Below are 14,457 nucleotides of genomic sequence, written 5' to 3'. Positions count from 1 at the left end.
TATCATGAACTGTTAGTTGAGAACCCCAAAGCTACCTTCTGCCCTTCAGCTGCCAACCTATTGAATAAGTCCTGATATACACTACCTAGGTGGTTTAACAGTTCTGTGTTCTAGATGCATGTTTTCTATCAATTATACCAAGATATTTACAAATTGGCTAACTCACTAGCTCTGCTTTTTATCATACATTGTCACCTCAGGACATCTATAAAGCTTAGATGTTACAAAATAAAGATTGAACTTTGTTCACAATAAACAGATGTTGTACCAAAAATGCCCATAGAGACCTATGGTTAATATCTAAAACCTGTCCTCTGGATATGGAGACACTGGCAAAGAGCCTCACCCTTCACCCCTTTTCCCTCTTCTATCATTTCAGTGACTAAGTACAGTACTATATCTAGCTCTAAGAGGTAAGTTAACAAATACCACTCCCAGAAGACAGGTCTTCCTAAAAAAAGGATATTTAAAAACGGATTATTTTACTGCCTCTACTTTTAACATACTTTGAGCATTAGGAGTTTTGTATACTTCAAACACAACAGTATTAACTAAATTACATATATAGAACAATGGTTAGACGATCTGAACTAATGTAACTCAACAGGCACAGAAGTCTTCTCTCTGTGTACTTCCTCCTCCTCGCCCCCCTCCACCCCACCCAGTGAACAGTTAGCATATTCTCCAAGACTTCAGGTTTAACAATTTCATTCCCAAAATGCAAATGCTCCTGTGAAATAACAAAAAAAAAACTTTGTGTTACTTTAGCTCTCATTAGCTAGTCTGATTTTAAACTTGTATGTTCTTGAAACCATAGTAACAAAAAGTACTTTTTTGCTTGCTGCTTGTTACACAAATCACAGTCTGTGAATAGCAGCACTAATGACTGAATATACGTTTCTTTCTTGTGATTCTTTTTGTACTTAGTACCCAGAAGGTACTCCCAATAAGGAAGTAAGTGGAAATGCTGTGTGAGATATATGCTTAGTTTTTTCGTTTATCCTTTGTTTCTTTTTATTAAAATACACATGCTGATGTATTTTTAAGATTATATTTCTCATAATACACATTTGATGATCTTATGTTTAATTATTTTAAAATAATATATTATGGGTATGTTTTTAAACTCTCTTTCTTACAGGAAAGTTAGCATACTGTAAACACTGTTCTGCCCTGCTTTTTCTCTTAATGATGTATTCTGGAGCTCACTCTTTATCAGCATGTAACTTCACTCCTTTAAACAGCTGCATGGTAATCCACTGTGTGAATTACAGTGATTTATTCAACTAACCCCATATCAATTCAGTCTTCTCTTTAAATCCTAAGGAAACACTTTTGTGTGGCACAATCTGGTGTGAGAATTTAATATGATTGAAAATTTAAAGATATTGAAATCACTTTCTCAGTTGTGTCCTTAAAGTAATTAAGAGTGAATCAGTTTTTGTGAAATGAATTTTACTCACTCAGGCATTCCAGTTTACTTTTAAACTTTAATCATTTTTGATGGAAATAGTTTAAATTTATTAAAGACTTTATGCAATTTAATCATTTTCTTTTTGCCATACTAGGGGATGTCTACATTATTGAATTCAATTCTGATATTCTCTGCTTTTTAGTTTTTCTGTGAGTTCCTTGAATGTCAAGTATTTGTCGTGGTTGCAGTATGATATTCCTAAATTAATGCAACTCTTGTATGAAGGTTTTTATCTCTGCTTTTTTCAGGGCTTTGAGGTTATGTACAGGAAAGTCATTTACAAAACACCTGATGTTAACATGAACAATGTTATACTCTAGTTTGTTAGATTAAAAATGAACTGTTTAAATTGAGAAACCTGCATTTTTGTCTTTATCTAACTTTTTGCTATGGCATTTTTAAAATAATATGTAGGTATGACTGTTTGCTTATTAATCGTAATATTTTATTGAATCAGATGTTCTGCCTTATTCAATACGGGTCTTGTTGGAAGCTGCTGTACGAAATTGTGATGGCTTTTTAATGAAGAAGGAAGATGTTATGAACATTTTAGACTGGAAAACCAAACAAAGCAATGTTGAAGTGCCCTTTTTCCCTGCCCGTGTTCTTCTTCAAGATTTTACGTAAGTAGTGGGTTTTTCATAAATGAACTCTTAGAATATGTTTCCTTTTTAAAATTGAGACTCTTGGCTGGGTGTCGTTGTTCACACCTGTAATCCCAGCACTTTGGGAGGCCAAAGCAGGAAGATCACTTGAACCCAGGAGGTTGCAATCGGTGTGGGTAACGTAGTGAGACCCTGTCTGTACAAAAAAAAAATTTAAAAATTAGCTGAATATAGTGGTGCATGCCTGTAGTCCCAGCTACTCTGGAAGCTAAGGTGAGAGGATTAGTTGAACCCAGGAGGTTGAGGCTGCAGTGAGCTGTGATCCCACCACTGCACTCCAGCCTGGGTGACAGTGCAAGACCCTGTCTCTAAAAATAGAAAAAAAATAAAAATTCAGACTCCCTGATGGATGGCTCTGTTTTTTTGTTTTGTTTTGTTTTTTTAATTTTAAGGTTAGTTTATAAACTTAAGAATTTTGCCCTTTCTAAACTGAAGCAATTCATTAAAAATTAGGCACCTATTTTGTATACCATTTATTCAAAAACTACTTTTGCTTAACTACCTTCTTATGATCTCTGTGTAACCAATAGGTTTCTCAAACTTAACATATTGAAAACTTGACTTTACTTTGAGGTAGAACCTCACTCTGTCACCTAGGCCAGAGTGCAGTAATGCAGTCATAGTTCACTGCAGCCTCAACCTCCTGGGCTCAAGCGATCCTCCTGTCTCTGCCTCCCAAAGCTCTGGGATTACAAGCATGAGCCACCATACCCAACCATCAAAACTTGATTTTTTGATTGTCTATCTCAACTCACATATTTCTTTCTAAGTTATAGTAAGTATAAATATACTTTCTGTTATAGTAAATGGCACCATACACTCCCATTTGTTTAGGCTTCAAATCTAGGAGTTAGCCTTGATTTTTCTCTTTCTTTAATACCCTCTAACCAGTCTATCAGCAAGCTCTGTCAGTGCTACTTTTGAAATATATCTTGTGTCCAAGTATTTCTTTCCACCTCTGTCACTGTCGTTGTGGTTCTAGTCCCATTCTCTCTTAACCTGGACTGTAACTGCAGTAGTCTCTTAGCTGGTATCCTTGCTGTCACACTTGCAATCAGTAGTCTGTTCTTTACACAGTAGATGGAATGACTTGGTTACAAATGTTAATCAAGTCATATTATCCCTCCATATACCAGCTGGCTTCCATCACACTTAAAACAAAATCCAGAGCCTTTACCATACTCTGAAAGATTTTGCCTGATCTGGGTGTCCAGGGATTATTTATTGGAAGAGTTAACCTTGAGCTGAGTTTTGAAAGAGGCATAGGGGTTAGCTAGAACATCCTCTTCACCCACCCATTCAAATCTGGCTTGTGTGCCACAGCTCTTTGTAACCTATGTATGCTGCCATTACAGTACTTGCAATACATAGCCGCATAAGAAATAAATGGTATTTCTTACACCATTTATTCAGAAACTACTTTTGCTTAACTACCTGCTTATGATTTCCACATAGCCAATAGTTTCTCAAACTTAACATATTGAAAACTTGATCTTATTTTGAGATACAGTCAACACTCTGTCACCTAGGCTGGAGTGCAGTGACATGATCATAGTTCACTGCAGCATCGACCTCCTGGGCTCAAGCTGTTATTTTATGCAGCTATTATAGTACTTACGATACTATTCTGTAATCATTATCTTCCCTAAAGTTTTTTTGAGAGCCAGAACTATGTCTGACTTGGCCTTGTACCATTGGTATCTAGCACACTGAAGGCATTTGATAATACTTGTTATATAGTTGGCTGGATAGATGGGGGATGAATGTAAAATGGCAAAAGCTACTGTGGATAGCTTTGGGGTAACATGAAGGCACTAGGCAGAAGGGGGTGGAACTAGGAAAAGGGGAGGGTGCATCAGAAAAAATACATGGTGAAAGAGAGTTTCACAGGCAGTTTCCTTGAAGTTCACTTATGCCTCCAAAAATTATCTCTTATTATTTTTTGGCACATTTGCCCAAGTAATTCAGTTCTTAGATAATGTTAATGTTAATTCTCATTAAACCAGGATATCCTAAATTTAGATAATAACTACATTATGAAAAATGAATATAAACTAGACAGGGATACTTTTAAAATGTGAAAATGAAAAAGTTTATATTTATCATTTATTAAGCATGTATAAAAAACAATTTGGACTGTAATTTGACCATTCTTTATTTTTTAGTGGAATACCGGCAATGGTGGATTTTGCTGCTATGAGGGAGGCAGTGAAAACTCTTGGAGGTGATCCTAAGAAAGTTCATCCTGCTTGTCCAACAGATCTTACAGTTGACCATTCTTTACAAATTGACTTCAGTAAATGGTGCGTCAATACAGATATTTATAGACAACCATGCAAGTTAACTGACTGGAAATGTGTCGTGTAGAGGAAAAGAAATAGAGATAATTTATGGCAGAGAAAAGTATGCTAAATTTAGTATTGGCTAGTATATAAAAGCTAAAACTGGTGAAAAGTTCGGAATGGTGGGGGTTTTTGGAATTAGTCTGAGTGTAAAGTTATTTTCATATTTGTGTATTTCTGCTGACATTTTTGGTAGAAATGTATACGCCTAGGACCTGCTTTTTGGAGTGAACCTCTGAATTCAGTCTTTGTTTCCTTTTTGTTTTTTAACCTACTTGTCTTTCAGAAAGAATCAAAAGATGTGAGCCATAAATGTTTTTAATTATTTGGTGATTAAAAACATTGAACTCACTAAAGCTCTATTTTCCTTCCACTGAAATAAGTATCTTGTATTTATAAGGCCCCTTTGACTAAGACCAAACTAGAGAAGATGTATTTCTGTTGCCATAAATTAACTTTTTTATAACATTCCCTGGAGTAGTGGAATAAGACTGTAATTTATTATAGCCTATGAGAGAGATTTTTCCCTCGAGATAAACTGTAGCTCTAAATTTCTTTTAAGTTGTTAGGGGGAAAAATATGTGTTTCAGTACTTGCTAAAAGTTATGTGAATTAGTAGAGTATATGAAAGTGATTTTACTGGACTCTTAGAATTATGTTTTCATTTCTGTAAATTTAAATGACCTGTTTCATGTATATACACATATATATATAATCTGAGATTTGCCTTTGAAACCTGAGTTAAATGATACATTAGCCTTCAAACATCATTCAGTTACTTCCAGATAGCGTTGCTAGTGTGCATTTTTTTTAAGAGCTAATTTTTGTCCTTTTTAAATGGCTTTATTTTGTTTTCTTTTTGGAATGACAGTGCAATACAGAATGCACCAAACCCTGGAGGTGGTGACCTGCAGAAAGCAGGAAAGCTTTCTCCACTTAAAGTGCAGCCTAAGAAGCTTCCCTGCAGAGGCCAGACTGCCTGCCGAGGATCTTGTGATTCTGGAGAACTAGGCCGAAACTCAGGAACATTTTCTTCACAGATTGAGAATACACCCATCCTGTGTCCTTTTCATTTGCAACCAGTGCCTGAGTATGAGATTGTTTTTCTTAGTGTTTATTAATACCAGGTTATTTTCCAGTTAAGAAAATCAAATTTATTCTCATTCCCACCCAATTACTATGTTGTGTTGTAACTAATATGTTACCTTCACACTTAAGTACTAGATTGAATTTTTATATGTATTTCCTGTTATACTAAAAGAAGTAAATATAGTGAAAATGGTGATCTCTAAGTACAATTCTCTTTACCATTACTAAGAAAACAAACCTTTCTTAAGATTTATCTGTAAAGATAATTTATCTTTTTGACAATTGTAAGCAGAAAATGAGGTCTCATTTTAAACTAAAATTTTTACTTTAGTACATTTGTACCATTCATATACTCATTATAATGTCATTCATATTTCTTATGTTAATTCCCTGTATATATTTTTAGCATTTTTTCCTACTGGGGGTTTCTTCTCTTTTCCTGTTGTGTTAAGTGCTCTATGTTGGCTGGGCATGGTGGCTCACAACTGTAATCCTGGCACTTTGGGAAGCCAGAGCAGGCAGATCACTTGAGCTCAGGAGTTTGAGACCATCCTAGGCTGCATGGTGAAACCCTGTGTCTACAAAAAATTACCTGGGTGTGGTGTCACGCCCCTGTGGTCCCAGCTACTCAGGAGGCTGAGGCAGGAGAATCTCTTGAACCCAGGAGGTGGAGATTGCAGTAAGCCAGGATCACGCCACTGCACTCTAGCCTGGGTGTGACAGAGTTGAGACTCTGTCTCAAAAAAAAAAAAAAAGCCCTATGTTAACAATAAAATTATTATTTTTTATGTTTCAAATCTAGTAAGTTCTTTTAAATAAGTGATTTCCTATATGGTAACATGGAAAGTAGTAAATATGCCTAGAAAATAATTCTATTCCTAGGATTTGGCTACATTTCCTAATAGGTAATTTTTTTAAATAAGAAAAAGAGTTCTATGGCCAAGTGAGGTGGCACATGCCTGGAATTCCAGCACTTTGGGAGGCTGAGGCAGGCGGATCACCTGAGGTCAGGAGTTCGAGACCAGCCTGGCAAACATGGCGAAACCCCATCTCTACTAAAAATACAAAATTAGCCAGGCATGGTGGCGGGTACCTGTAATCCCAGACACTCTGGTGGCTGAGGCACGAGAATCGCTTATACCAGGAGGCAGAGATCACGCCACTGGGTGACAGAGCAAGACTCTCTCTCAGGGGGAAAAAAAAAAGGAGTCCTACGACTTTTTAAAATATATACTATAAAGTTCCCAAACTTTTAAAATTTATTTATTTATTTTTAGAGACAGGGTCTCACTATGTTGCCTGTGCTGGTCTCAAACTCTTAGGCTCAAGCGATCTTCCTGTCTTGACCTTCCAAAGTCGGTTTTTTTGTTTTGTTTTGAAACAGAGTCTTATTCTATTGCCTGGGCTGAAGTGCGGTGGCATGAGCATGGTTCACTGCAGTCTCGACCTCCTGGACTCAGGTGATCCTCCCGCCTCATCTTCAAGTAGCTGGAACTTCAGGCATGCACCACCATGCCTGGCTAATTTTTTCTGTAGACAAGGGGTGTTACTGTGTTGCCCGGACTGGTCTCGAACTCCTGGTCTCAAGTGATCCTTCTACCTTGGCTGTCCAAAGTGCTGGGATTATAAGCATGAGCCACTGTGCCCAGCCATATTTTTATTTTGTGAGTTAAGAGAGTTATGTGAATTGTTTTTGTCTTAAATAACTCATGTAAAATATAACAGTTTATCCCATTGTTAGTAAACTGTCTTTTTTTTTTTTTGAGATGGGGGGGTCTCTGTCACCCAGGCTGGGGTGCAGTGTCACCATCTATAGTCCACTGCAGCCTCCAGCTCCTGGGCTTAAGTGATCCTCCTGCCTAAGCCTCCAGAGTAGCTGGGACTACAGGCACACACTACCAGGCCTGACTAGTTTTATCTACCTTCTTTGGGGGTAGAAATGGGGTCTCACTGTGCTGCCCAGACTGGTCTTGAACTGGGCTCATGCAGTCATCCCACCTTGGCCTCAGAAAGTGCTGGGACTGCAGGCATGTAGCACTCCACCTGGCCTTGTTTTTTTAATTTAGTAAAAAATACTTACACTTTAGGTTTTAAAAAGTTTAACACATTTAAGATTTAGAGTAGCTAAGAGTAATGTCCATTCATTTATCCTAAGTACTAAATAATACGTTAATTCCTTTGTTCCTGACCGGATCTTCCAAATTCTGCCTAGTTCTAAAATTTTAGGCTTAATATTTTTATAAAGCCACAGGTTATAGTGACCTCGTATGCTCTTCCTTTCTAAGGATTCAGTATAATCTGTGAGTCTTTTGGCATCAAATTTTGACAGTTTTATGTAATCACTTTCTTGTTCCTGTTGCCTAGTTGTCCTGGTTGTTAAGAACATGTTGACTTTTGAGATTAACACCTCTTATACAGAAATTAATTTCCTGAAAAGGCAGATTTATTGATTCAAAATCATTGATTTCTTTAGTTTTTGTTTCTTTTTATAACTGGCACATCGTAAGTGCTTAGTGCTATATTTTTGTTTTTAAAAATCCAATCTTCTGTAACATTTCCCCATAATTTTGACTCTGAATTACAAAGTATTAAGATAGATTTTATTGTAGTTCCTGGCTATGTGATAATAGTGACTCATTGGTATCCTTTAATATGTCAATGAAATATTAATTACAGACTTAAGAAGTTGAGTAGAAAGATGAGAGCATAACCTTTGGCACTTCAAATTACCCCCTATTTGAAGTCAGGTTATGAGCCAATAAATGTTTATATGGCACTTTGTAGCCATAAGTGCTGTTGAAAGGTAAAATAATTGGAGTGGCGCAGAAAGCTGTGTTCCCTGAGGCCCTGGAAAAATCTCACTAAGATATGCTTGGCTTCAAAAGATGACTCAACTATTAAAGTAATCTTTGTTTAGAAAAAAAAAAAGTTTTGCGGGTGTGGTGGCTTACGCCTGTAATCCCAGCACTTTGGGAGGCTGAGAGGGGTAGATCGATCACCTGAGGTCAGGAGTTTGAGACCAGCCTGACCAACATGGAGAGACCCCATCTCTACTAAAAATACAAAATTAGCTGGGTGTAGTGGCACATACCTGTAATCCCAGCTACTCAGGGGGCTGAGGTAGGAGAATTGCTTGAATCCAGTGGGGCAGAGGTTGCGGTGAGCTGAGATTACGCCATTGCACTCCAGCCTGGGCAACAAGAGTGAAACTCCGTCTCAAAAAAAAAAAAGTTGACAATTAAACAACTGTAATTATCTGGACTAATTATCTGGTCCCTGGAGGACATGTATAATCTAAGTTATACTGATATTCTAGTGAACACCCAGTCACCAGCTGGCAGGTAAAAGAACCAGCTTAAAGCTGTTTGCAATAATTTTTTAAAATATCTATTAGATAAAAATATTTTTCTAAAAATGGTACTATGTTACTGCATAGAGGTCAGTTATTTTTGTCTCTTAGTTTAAATAATTCATATAAACTATAATCCATGTAAAGTGAACTGCTACTTATACATAAAGTAGAGCCCTCTTTTGGTATGAGATGAATGAAATATTTTTGCAAAAAGCTGTTTTTAAACTATAAAATGATGTTGAGGTATTGTTCATCAATGCTGCATAGCAATAATCAGCACCCATCTCCTAGTTTAACAGGCACAAGAGCCAGGTGGGAGGAAAGCACATGCTTGTCGTTGAAGCTACTACCTTCCTCTTTTCTTGAAGTGGATAACCCAACAGTGTATTTTTATTATCACTTAAGTACAGTTTTGGACGTTGGTGTAATGTGGCTTTCTTACACTCCGTAAAGTACAACTCATTTTTGTAGTTTTCTAGTGTGTTATTTTAAAGCAGAACTTTATTGAAAAGAAAATAATTCTGAGAAACCTAATAAATAGTTCTTCCAAAGATTTTAATAATATATTTGTATATATGTATGCCTAAGAATGATGACTTAGAAAGAAACAAGGCAAGTATTTTTTTGTAATACATATATTTAATGCCAGCTCTTCTTCCTTTTAGACCTGAAACAGTGTTAAAAAATCAAGAAGTAGAATTCGGCAGAAATCGAGAGAGGCTTCAGTTTTTTAAGGTATAAATGATTCAGGGAAATTTTTGTAGTGTAATATATAAACTAATGATAGGTACAATTTTTATATCTTTAGTTGTTTTTTTGTTTTTGTTTTTTTTTTTTGGTGGGGGGTGGGTGGGGAGACAGAATCTCGCTGTTACCCAGGCTGGAGTCCAGTGGCGTGATCTCAGCTTACTGCAGCCTCCACCTCCCAGGTTCAAGCAGTTCTCCTGCCTCAGCCTCCCAAGTAGCTGGGATTAGAGGCGCACACCACCACGCTTGGCTAATTTTTGTATTTTTAGTAGAGATTGGTTTTCACCATGTTGGCCAGGCTGGTCTTGAACCCCTGGCCTCAGGTAATCCGCCTGCCTCGGCCTCCCAAAGTGCTGGGACTACAGGCATGAGCCACTGTGCCTGGCCTATTTATTATTTTATTATTTTATTTGTTTATTTTTATTTTTGAGGAAGGGTCATGCTATTGCCCAGACAGGAGTGCAGTGGTGTGATCTTGGCTCACTGCAACGTCCGCCTCCTGAGTTCAAGCGATTCTCGTGCCTCAGCCTCCTGAGTAGCTGGGATTACAGGTGTGCACCACTGCCTGGCTAATTTTTGTGTTTTTAGTAGAGACAGGGTTTTGCCGTGTTGGCCAAGCTGGTCTTGAGCTCTTGGCCTCAAGCAATCTGCCCACCTCAGCCTCCCAAAGTGCTGCGGTTACAGACATGAGCCACTCTGCCCAGCCACTTTAGTAGTTTCTAAAGGCATTATAGTAGTAGAACGCTTTTGTGCCTCAAATGAAATCTTATTGGAAACCCTATTGTGTAAAGAAAGATGAAAACAGTGGCTCTAGTTTAGGAGAGAGAACTTGGAGGGAGCCTTGTACACTGAGCCTTTCTTTCTTCCCATTCCTGAGAATCTTTGGAACACAGTTGAATACTGTCATTTGTCTGGACTTTTTTAACATTTTTATTTGACCTAAAGGATGACTTAATAAAAAATGTATTTAGGTTCAGTATCTGTATCTTTGTTTTTAACTATGTGATATGAACTTTTTATTTACCGTATTGAACATTAGTTAAAATATTTTTAGTGTTGTTACACCTTGATTGTGAACACAGATTCAAATACTAACATTTGTATTTCTTAAATTTAAACAAAATATAGTGGAGTTCAAGAGTTTTTAAGAATGTAGCAGTAATCCCTCCTGGAACTGGAATGGCTCATCAAGTAAACTTAGAATATTTGTCAAGAGTGGTTTTTGAAGAAAAGGACCTCCTCTTCCCAGACAGTGTAGTCGGCACAGATTCACATATAACGATGGTGAATGGTTTAGGGATTCTGGGGTGGGGTAAGTAAATGACTAAATATATTTCATTTCTTTTGGGGTTAAGAATGTCAAGAACATTGTAAAAGAACATAAATTATTGAGTTTTTATAGCCTCTTTGAGGCTCTGTGATTTTCATCTGTAATAGTAGCAGCAACAACAAAATATTAATCGAGAGTTTGTGATCAGTGTTGTAAAAGAGGATTTATCAAAAGAAATTTACACAGTGCCTAGCACAGCACTACCATTTGTGAAGTAATTGAATGATGAAGATATGTCTAGAAAGGTTGCTTCTTTGTCTAAGGTACTTTGTGGCTTCTCCTGGTCTTCTTTATTAGTCCAGATTTCTTGCCGTTTTATACAAGGCCCTTCACAACCTCTGGTGTCCCTTTAGCCACTCACCAACACCCATCTTAGAGACTAGTCATTTCTTTACTTATATGGGCTGTCTCTTTTCTTTTTTTTTTTTTTTAGAGACAGAATCTTGCTCTGTCACCCAGGTTGGAGTGCAGTGGCACAATCTTGGCTCACTGCAACCTCCACCTTCTGGGGTCAAGTGATTCTCATGCTTCAACCTTCCAAGTAGCTGGGACTACAGGCACATGCCACCACACCCAGCTAATTTTTGTATTTTTAGTAGAGATGAAGTTTTACCATGTTGGCCTGGCTGGTCTCGAACTCCTAGCCTTAAGTGATCCACCTACCTCGGCCTCCCAAAGTGCTAGAATTACAGGTATGAGCCACTGAGCCCAGCTAACTGTGCTCTTTTATACTCCATGACTTTGCATAGGCTATTTCTTCTGGCAGAATGCATTCTGCCGACCATGACTTTGTTGAAATGTGGCTACTATTAACTCATCCAAGACTGGTCATAGTTATCTTCTGAAAACCTTAACTGCCTTGCCGAGTTCAGTGTACCTCACTTTGTAAACTTACTCTTTCACAGCGTGTTATAATTGTTGAATTTTTTGTCCTTTTTCATTAGCGTGAACTTGTTGAGGTTGGCAGAGACTGGATTTTGTTTTTATCTGTATCTTGAATACAGTACAGTGCCTAGCATAATGAATACTTAAACTAATATTTTAACTTGACTATACTTAAAACTAATATTTTGTCTTGAATATAAAGGTAAAATAATAGTTTTTTGACCATGCGCGTGGAGTCATTTCTTTTGGGAAGCCTTGGGTTCAGTGTCCACATTAATAGCAATATAGCAACTCTGTAAAGTACTGTGTAAGACAAGCTCATGAAACACCTAGAGATTCAGATGTTACAGAGATAAATTATCTTTAAATATACGGTGCTAATATACCTGTCTTTATTACATTAGGGGTTGGAGGCATTGAAACAGAAGCAGTTATGCTTGGTCTGCCAGTTTCTCTTACTTTACCAGAGGTGGTCGGATGTGAGTTAACTGGGTCATCAAACCCTTTTGTTACATCCATAGATGTTGTTCTTGGTATTACAAAGGTAAGTTAAAGTTGTGGTTGCTCTACGACTTAGTGAACATTATTTTTATAAAAATGGAAGAGCCCTATGAGAGCAGGGATTTGGGTTCATTACTGCATCCTCCTCAGGTCTCTGACATTAGCCATGTCATCATAGTTATAGTAATAACAACAAATGTAGCATTTACTTAGTACTAATAAATACAAAGAAATTTGTTGTGTTCACTTATGTTAGCTCATTTATTCCTTGTAACAAGTCTGTGAGATGGGTGCTATTACTATTCTCATTGTAACTCTGAGAAAACTAAGGTACAGTGTCAGGTTTAGTGACTTACCAAAGGGTTGAAGGGCTGAGTAGTAAGGGATAGAACAAAGATTCCAGACAGTCAGATTCTTGAGTCCATTCTCTTAACCATTATGCCTTATTAGTGCCTTGTTGCCTTAATGAACACTTGCTGATTACGTGATTTTTTTTTCTTTTTCCTACGTGAATTAAAAAAAAATGTTTAGCAAAAGTTGATTGTATCTTTAAATTATTTGCCCGTTAGAAACTGTTGCTCTACTAAGTAATGCTTTCAAAAACATGGACTGTAGAAATGTGATATATCATTTTTCTGTTGCCGTTTTAACATTTCTCTGGATTATGTAAAAACCTTTTCTCTGAATTTTTAAAATACTGGCTGCAGAACTTCAATACGTACACTGAGCTTCTTAAGCGTATTAATACACAGGCTCACGGATTTCCTAGTGAATAATAATTTGTAACTCTTCTTCCTAAATGTCTGGCTTTTACTAACATTATTTTAATGATTAAGTCCTATTTTGTTAAATGAATGTACCTGGAAAATGTTCCACATGTAATTCCAATTTGGATCCCAATCTCAGCATTTTTGGTTAGATGATTGGTACAAAGGCTTTCAGGAGTATCAGTCTCAGCATTTTTGCTTAGATTATTGATATGAAGGGTTTCCGGATGCTCCAGCTTAAGGAAATGATAATGCCTCCCTCCCAGCATTTGGTCTTGATCCTTCTTCCCTAATTAGAAAAGAATTTGGCATCTTAGAGAAATTACTGATTCAATGTATGGTACCAAAAGATCAAGAAGTCAATTGGGAATTGCAGGATTATTTCTAAAGGAAAAGGAATATCCCATTATGTTTTTACAGAAATCAATTTTTTACTTTAGACGTCCTGAAAATTAATGCTGCTTTTTAGCTTCTCTGGCTATTTTTTCCTGACAATATTACTATGTGTTTTTTGACATTTTAATTTATTGTTAAAAAATTAAACTATTAAGTATGTTTACATTTATTAAATATATTATTACTTCTTTTTTGAGACCCTGTTCCATTTATGATCCTTACAGGAGTAATCCTGTGTTGTTTTTTTGATGAGAGCAGCATTTGGTTTGTAATATCTAATCTGTATTTCTCTCATCCTAAAAAATACAACCATACATGAGGAAACATCTTTACATGTAGGGTTTGAGTTTCTATATCTATAAAAAAGGGTTTGGATTAAGTGATCCCTGGCACTTACAAAATGTTAGGGATTAATATTATTCATAGATCGAGGATAGTTTCATTCTTAGTCACCTCCTTAGTCACTCCTCCTATACCAGTCTGAGACCATTTTACAATTTAGAAAAGACGAATAACTGGTTGGGTTACTTGATAGTATAATAACCAAGAAAAATAATTTTAGAAGGAATTAAGTTTGAAACCACATGTTAACAAATTCTACCAAAGTGGGATTTGCCTGTGATTAAAGATGCTGTAAACATTTGGGCCAGTAGTTACAATTTGAAAAATTTTTATAGTCAGTATATAATTTATTTAAATATACAGTTTCATCAGTCTATTAGTATTTCATTAAGTCTAAGATGCCATCTGTTTTATGCACTGCTAAGAAAGAATAAGGGGCTGTGCACAGTGGTTCACACCTGTAATCCCAGCAGTTTGGGACGCCAAGGCAAGAGCATCACTTGCGGCCAGGAGTTCAGGACCAGCCTGGTCAACACTGTAAGACCCTGTCTCTACAAAAAAAAAAAA

The 14,457-nt window shown here is 36.8% G+C and overlaps 1 protein-coding gene across 1 annotated transcript in view; it reads left to right on the top strand.

Annotated features, from left to right (window-relative positions):
- Positions 1-14,457, top strand: part of IREB2 (iron-responsive element binding protein 2) — a 63,859-nt gene that overhangs the window by 21,999 nt on the left and 27,403 nt on the right. Inside the window, exons 3-8 of the mRNA XM_011938416.1 lie at positions 1,932-2,097; positions 4,305-4,442; positions 5,353-5,571; positions 9,588-9,657; positions 10,798-10,981; positions 12,289-12,428. Of these exons, the coding sequence (XP_011793806.1) occupies positions 1,932-2,097; positions 4,305-4,442; positions 5,353-5,571; positions 9,588-9,657; positions 10,798-10,981; positions 12,289-12,428 (917 nt within the window). The remainder of the gene's footprint in view (positions 1-1,931; positions 2,098-4,304; positions 4,443-5,352; positions 5,572-9,587; positions 9,658-10,797; positions 10,982-12,288; positions 12,429-14,457) is intronic.

Source organism: Colobus angolensis, unplaced genomic scaffold (assembly GCF_000951035.1).
Source record: "Colobus angolensis palliatus isolate OR3802 unplaced genomic scaffold, Cang.pa_1.0 Scaffold172, whole genome shotgun sequence".
Lineage (NCBI taxonomy): Eukaryota > Metazoa > Chordata > Mammalia > Primates > Cercopithecidae > Colobus > Colobus angolensis.
The sequence above is the reverse complement of the archived record's forward strand: the minus strand, read 5'-3'. Positions and strand labels throughout refer to the sequence as shown.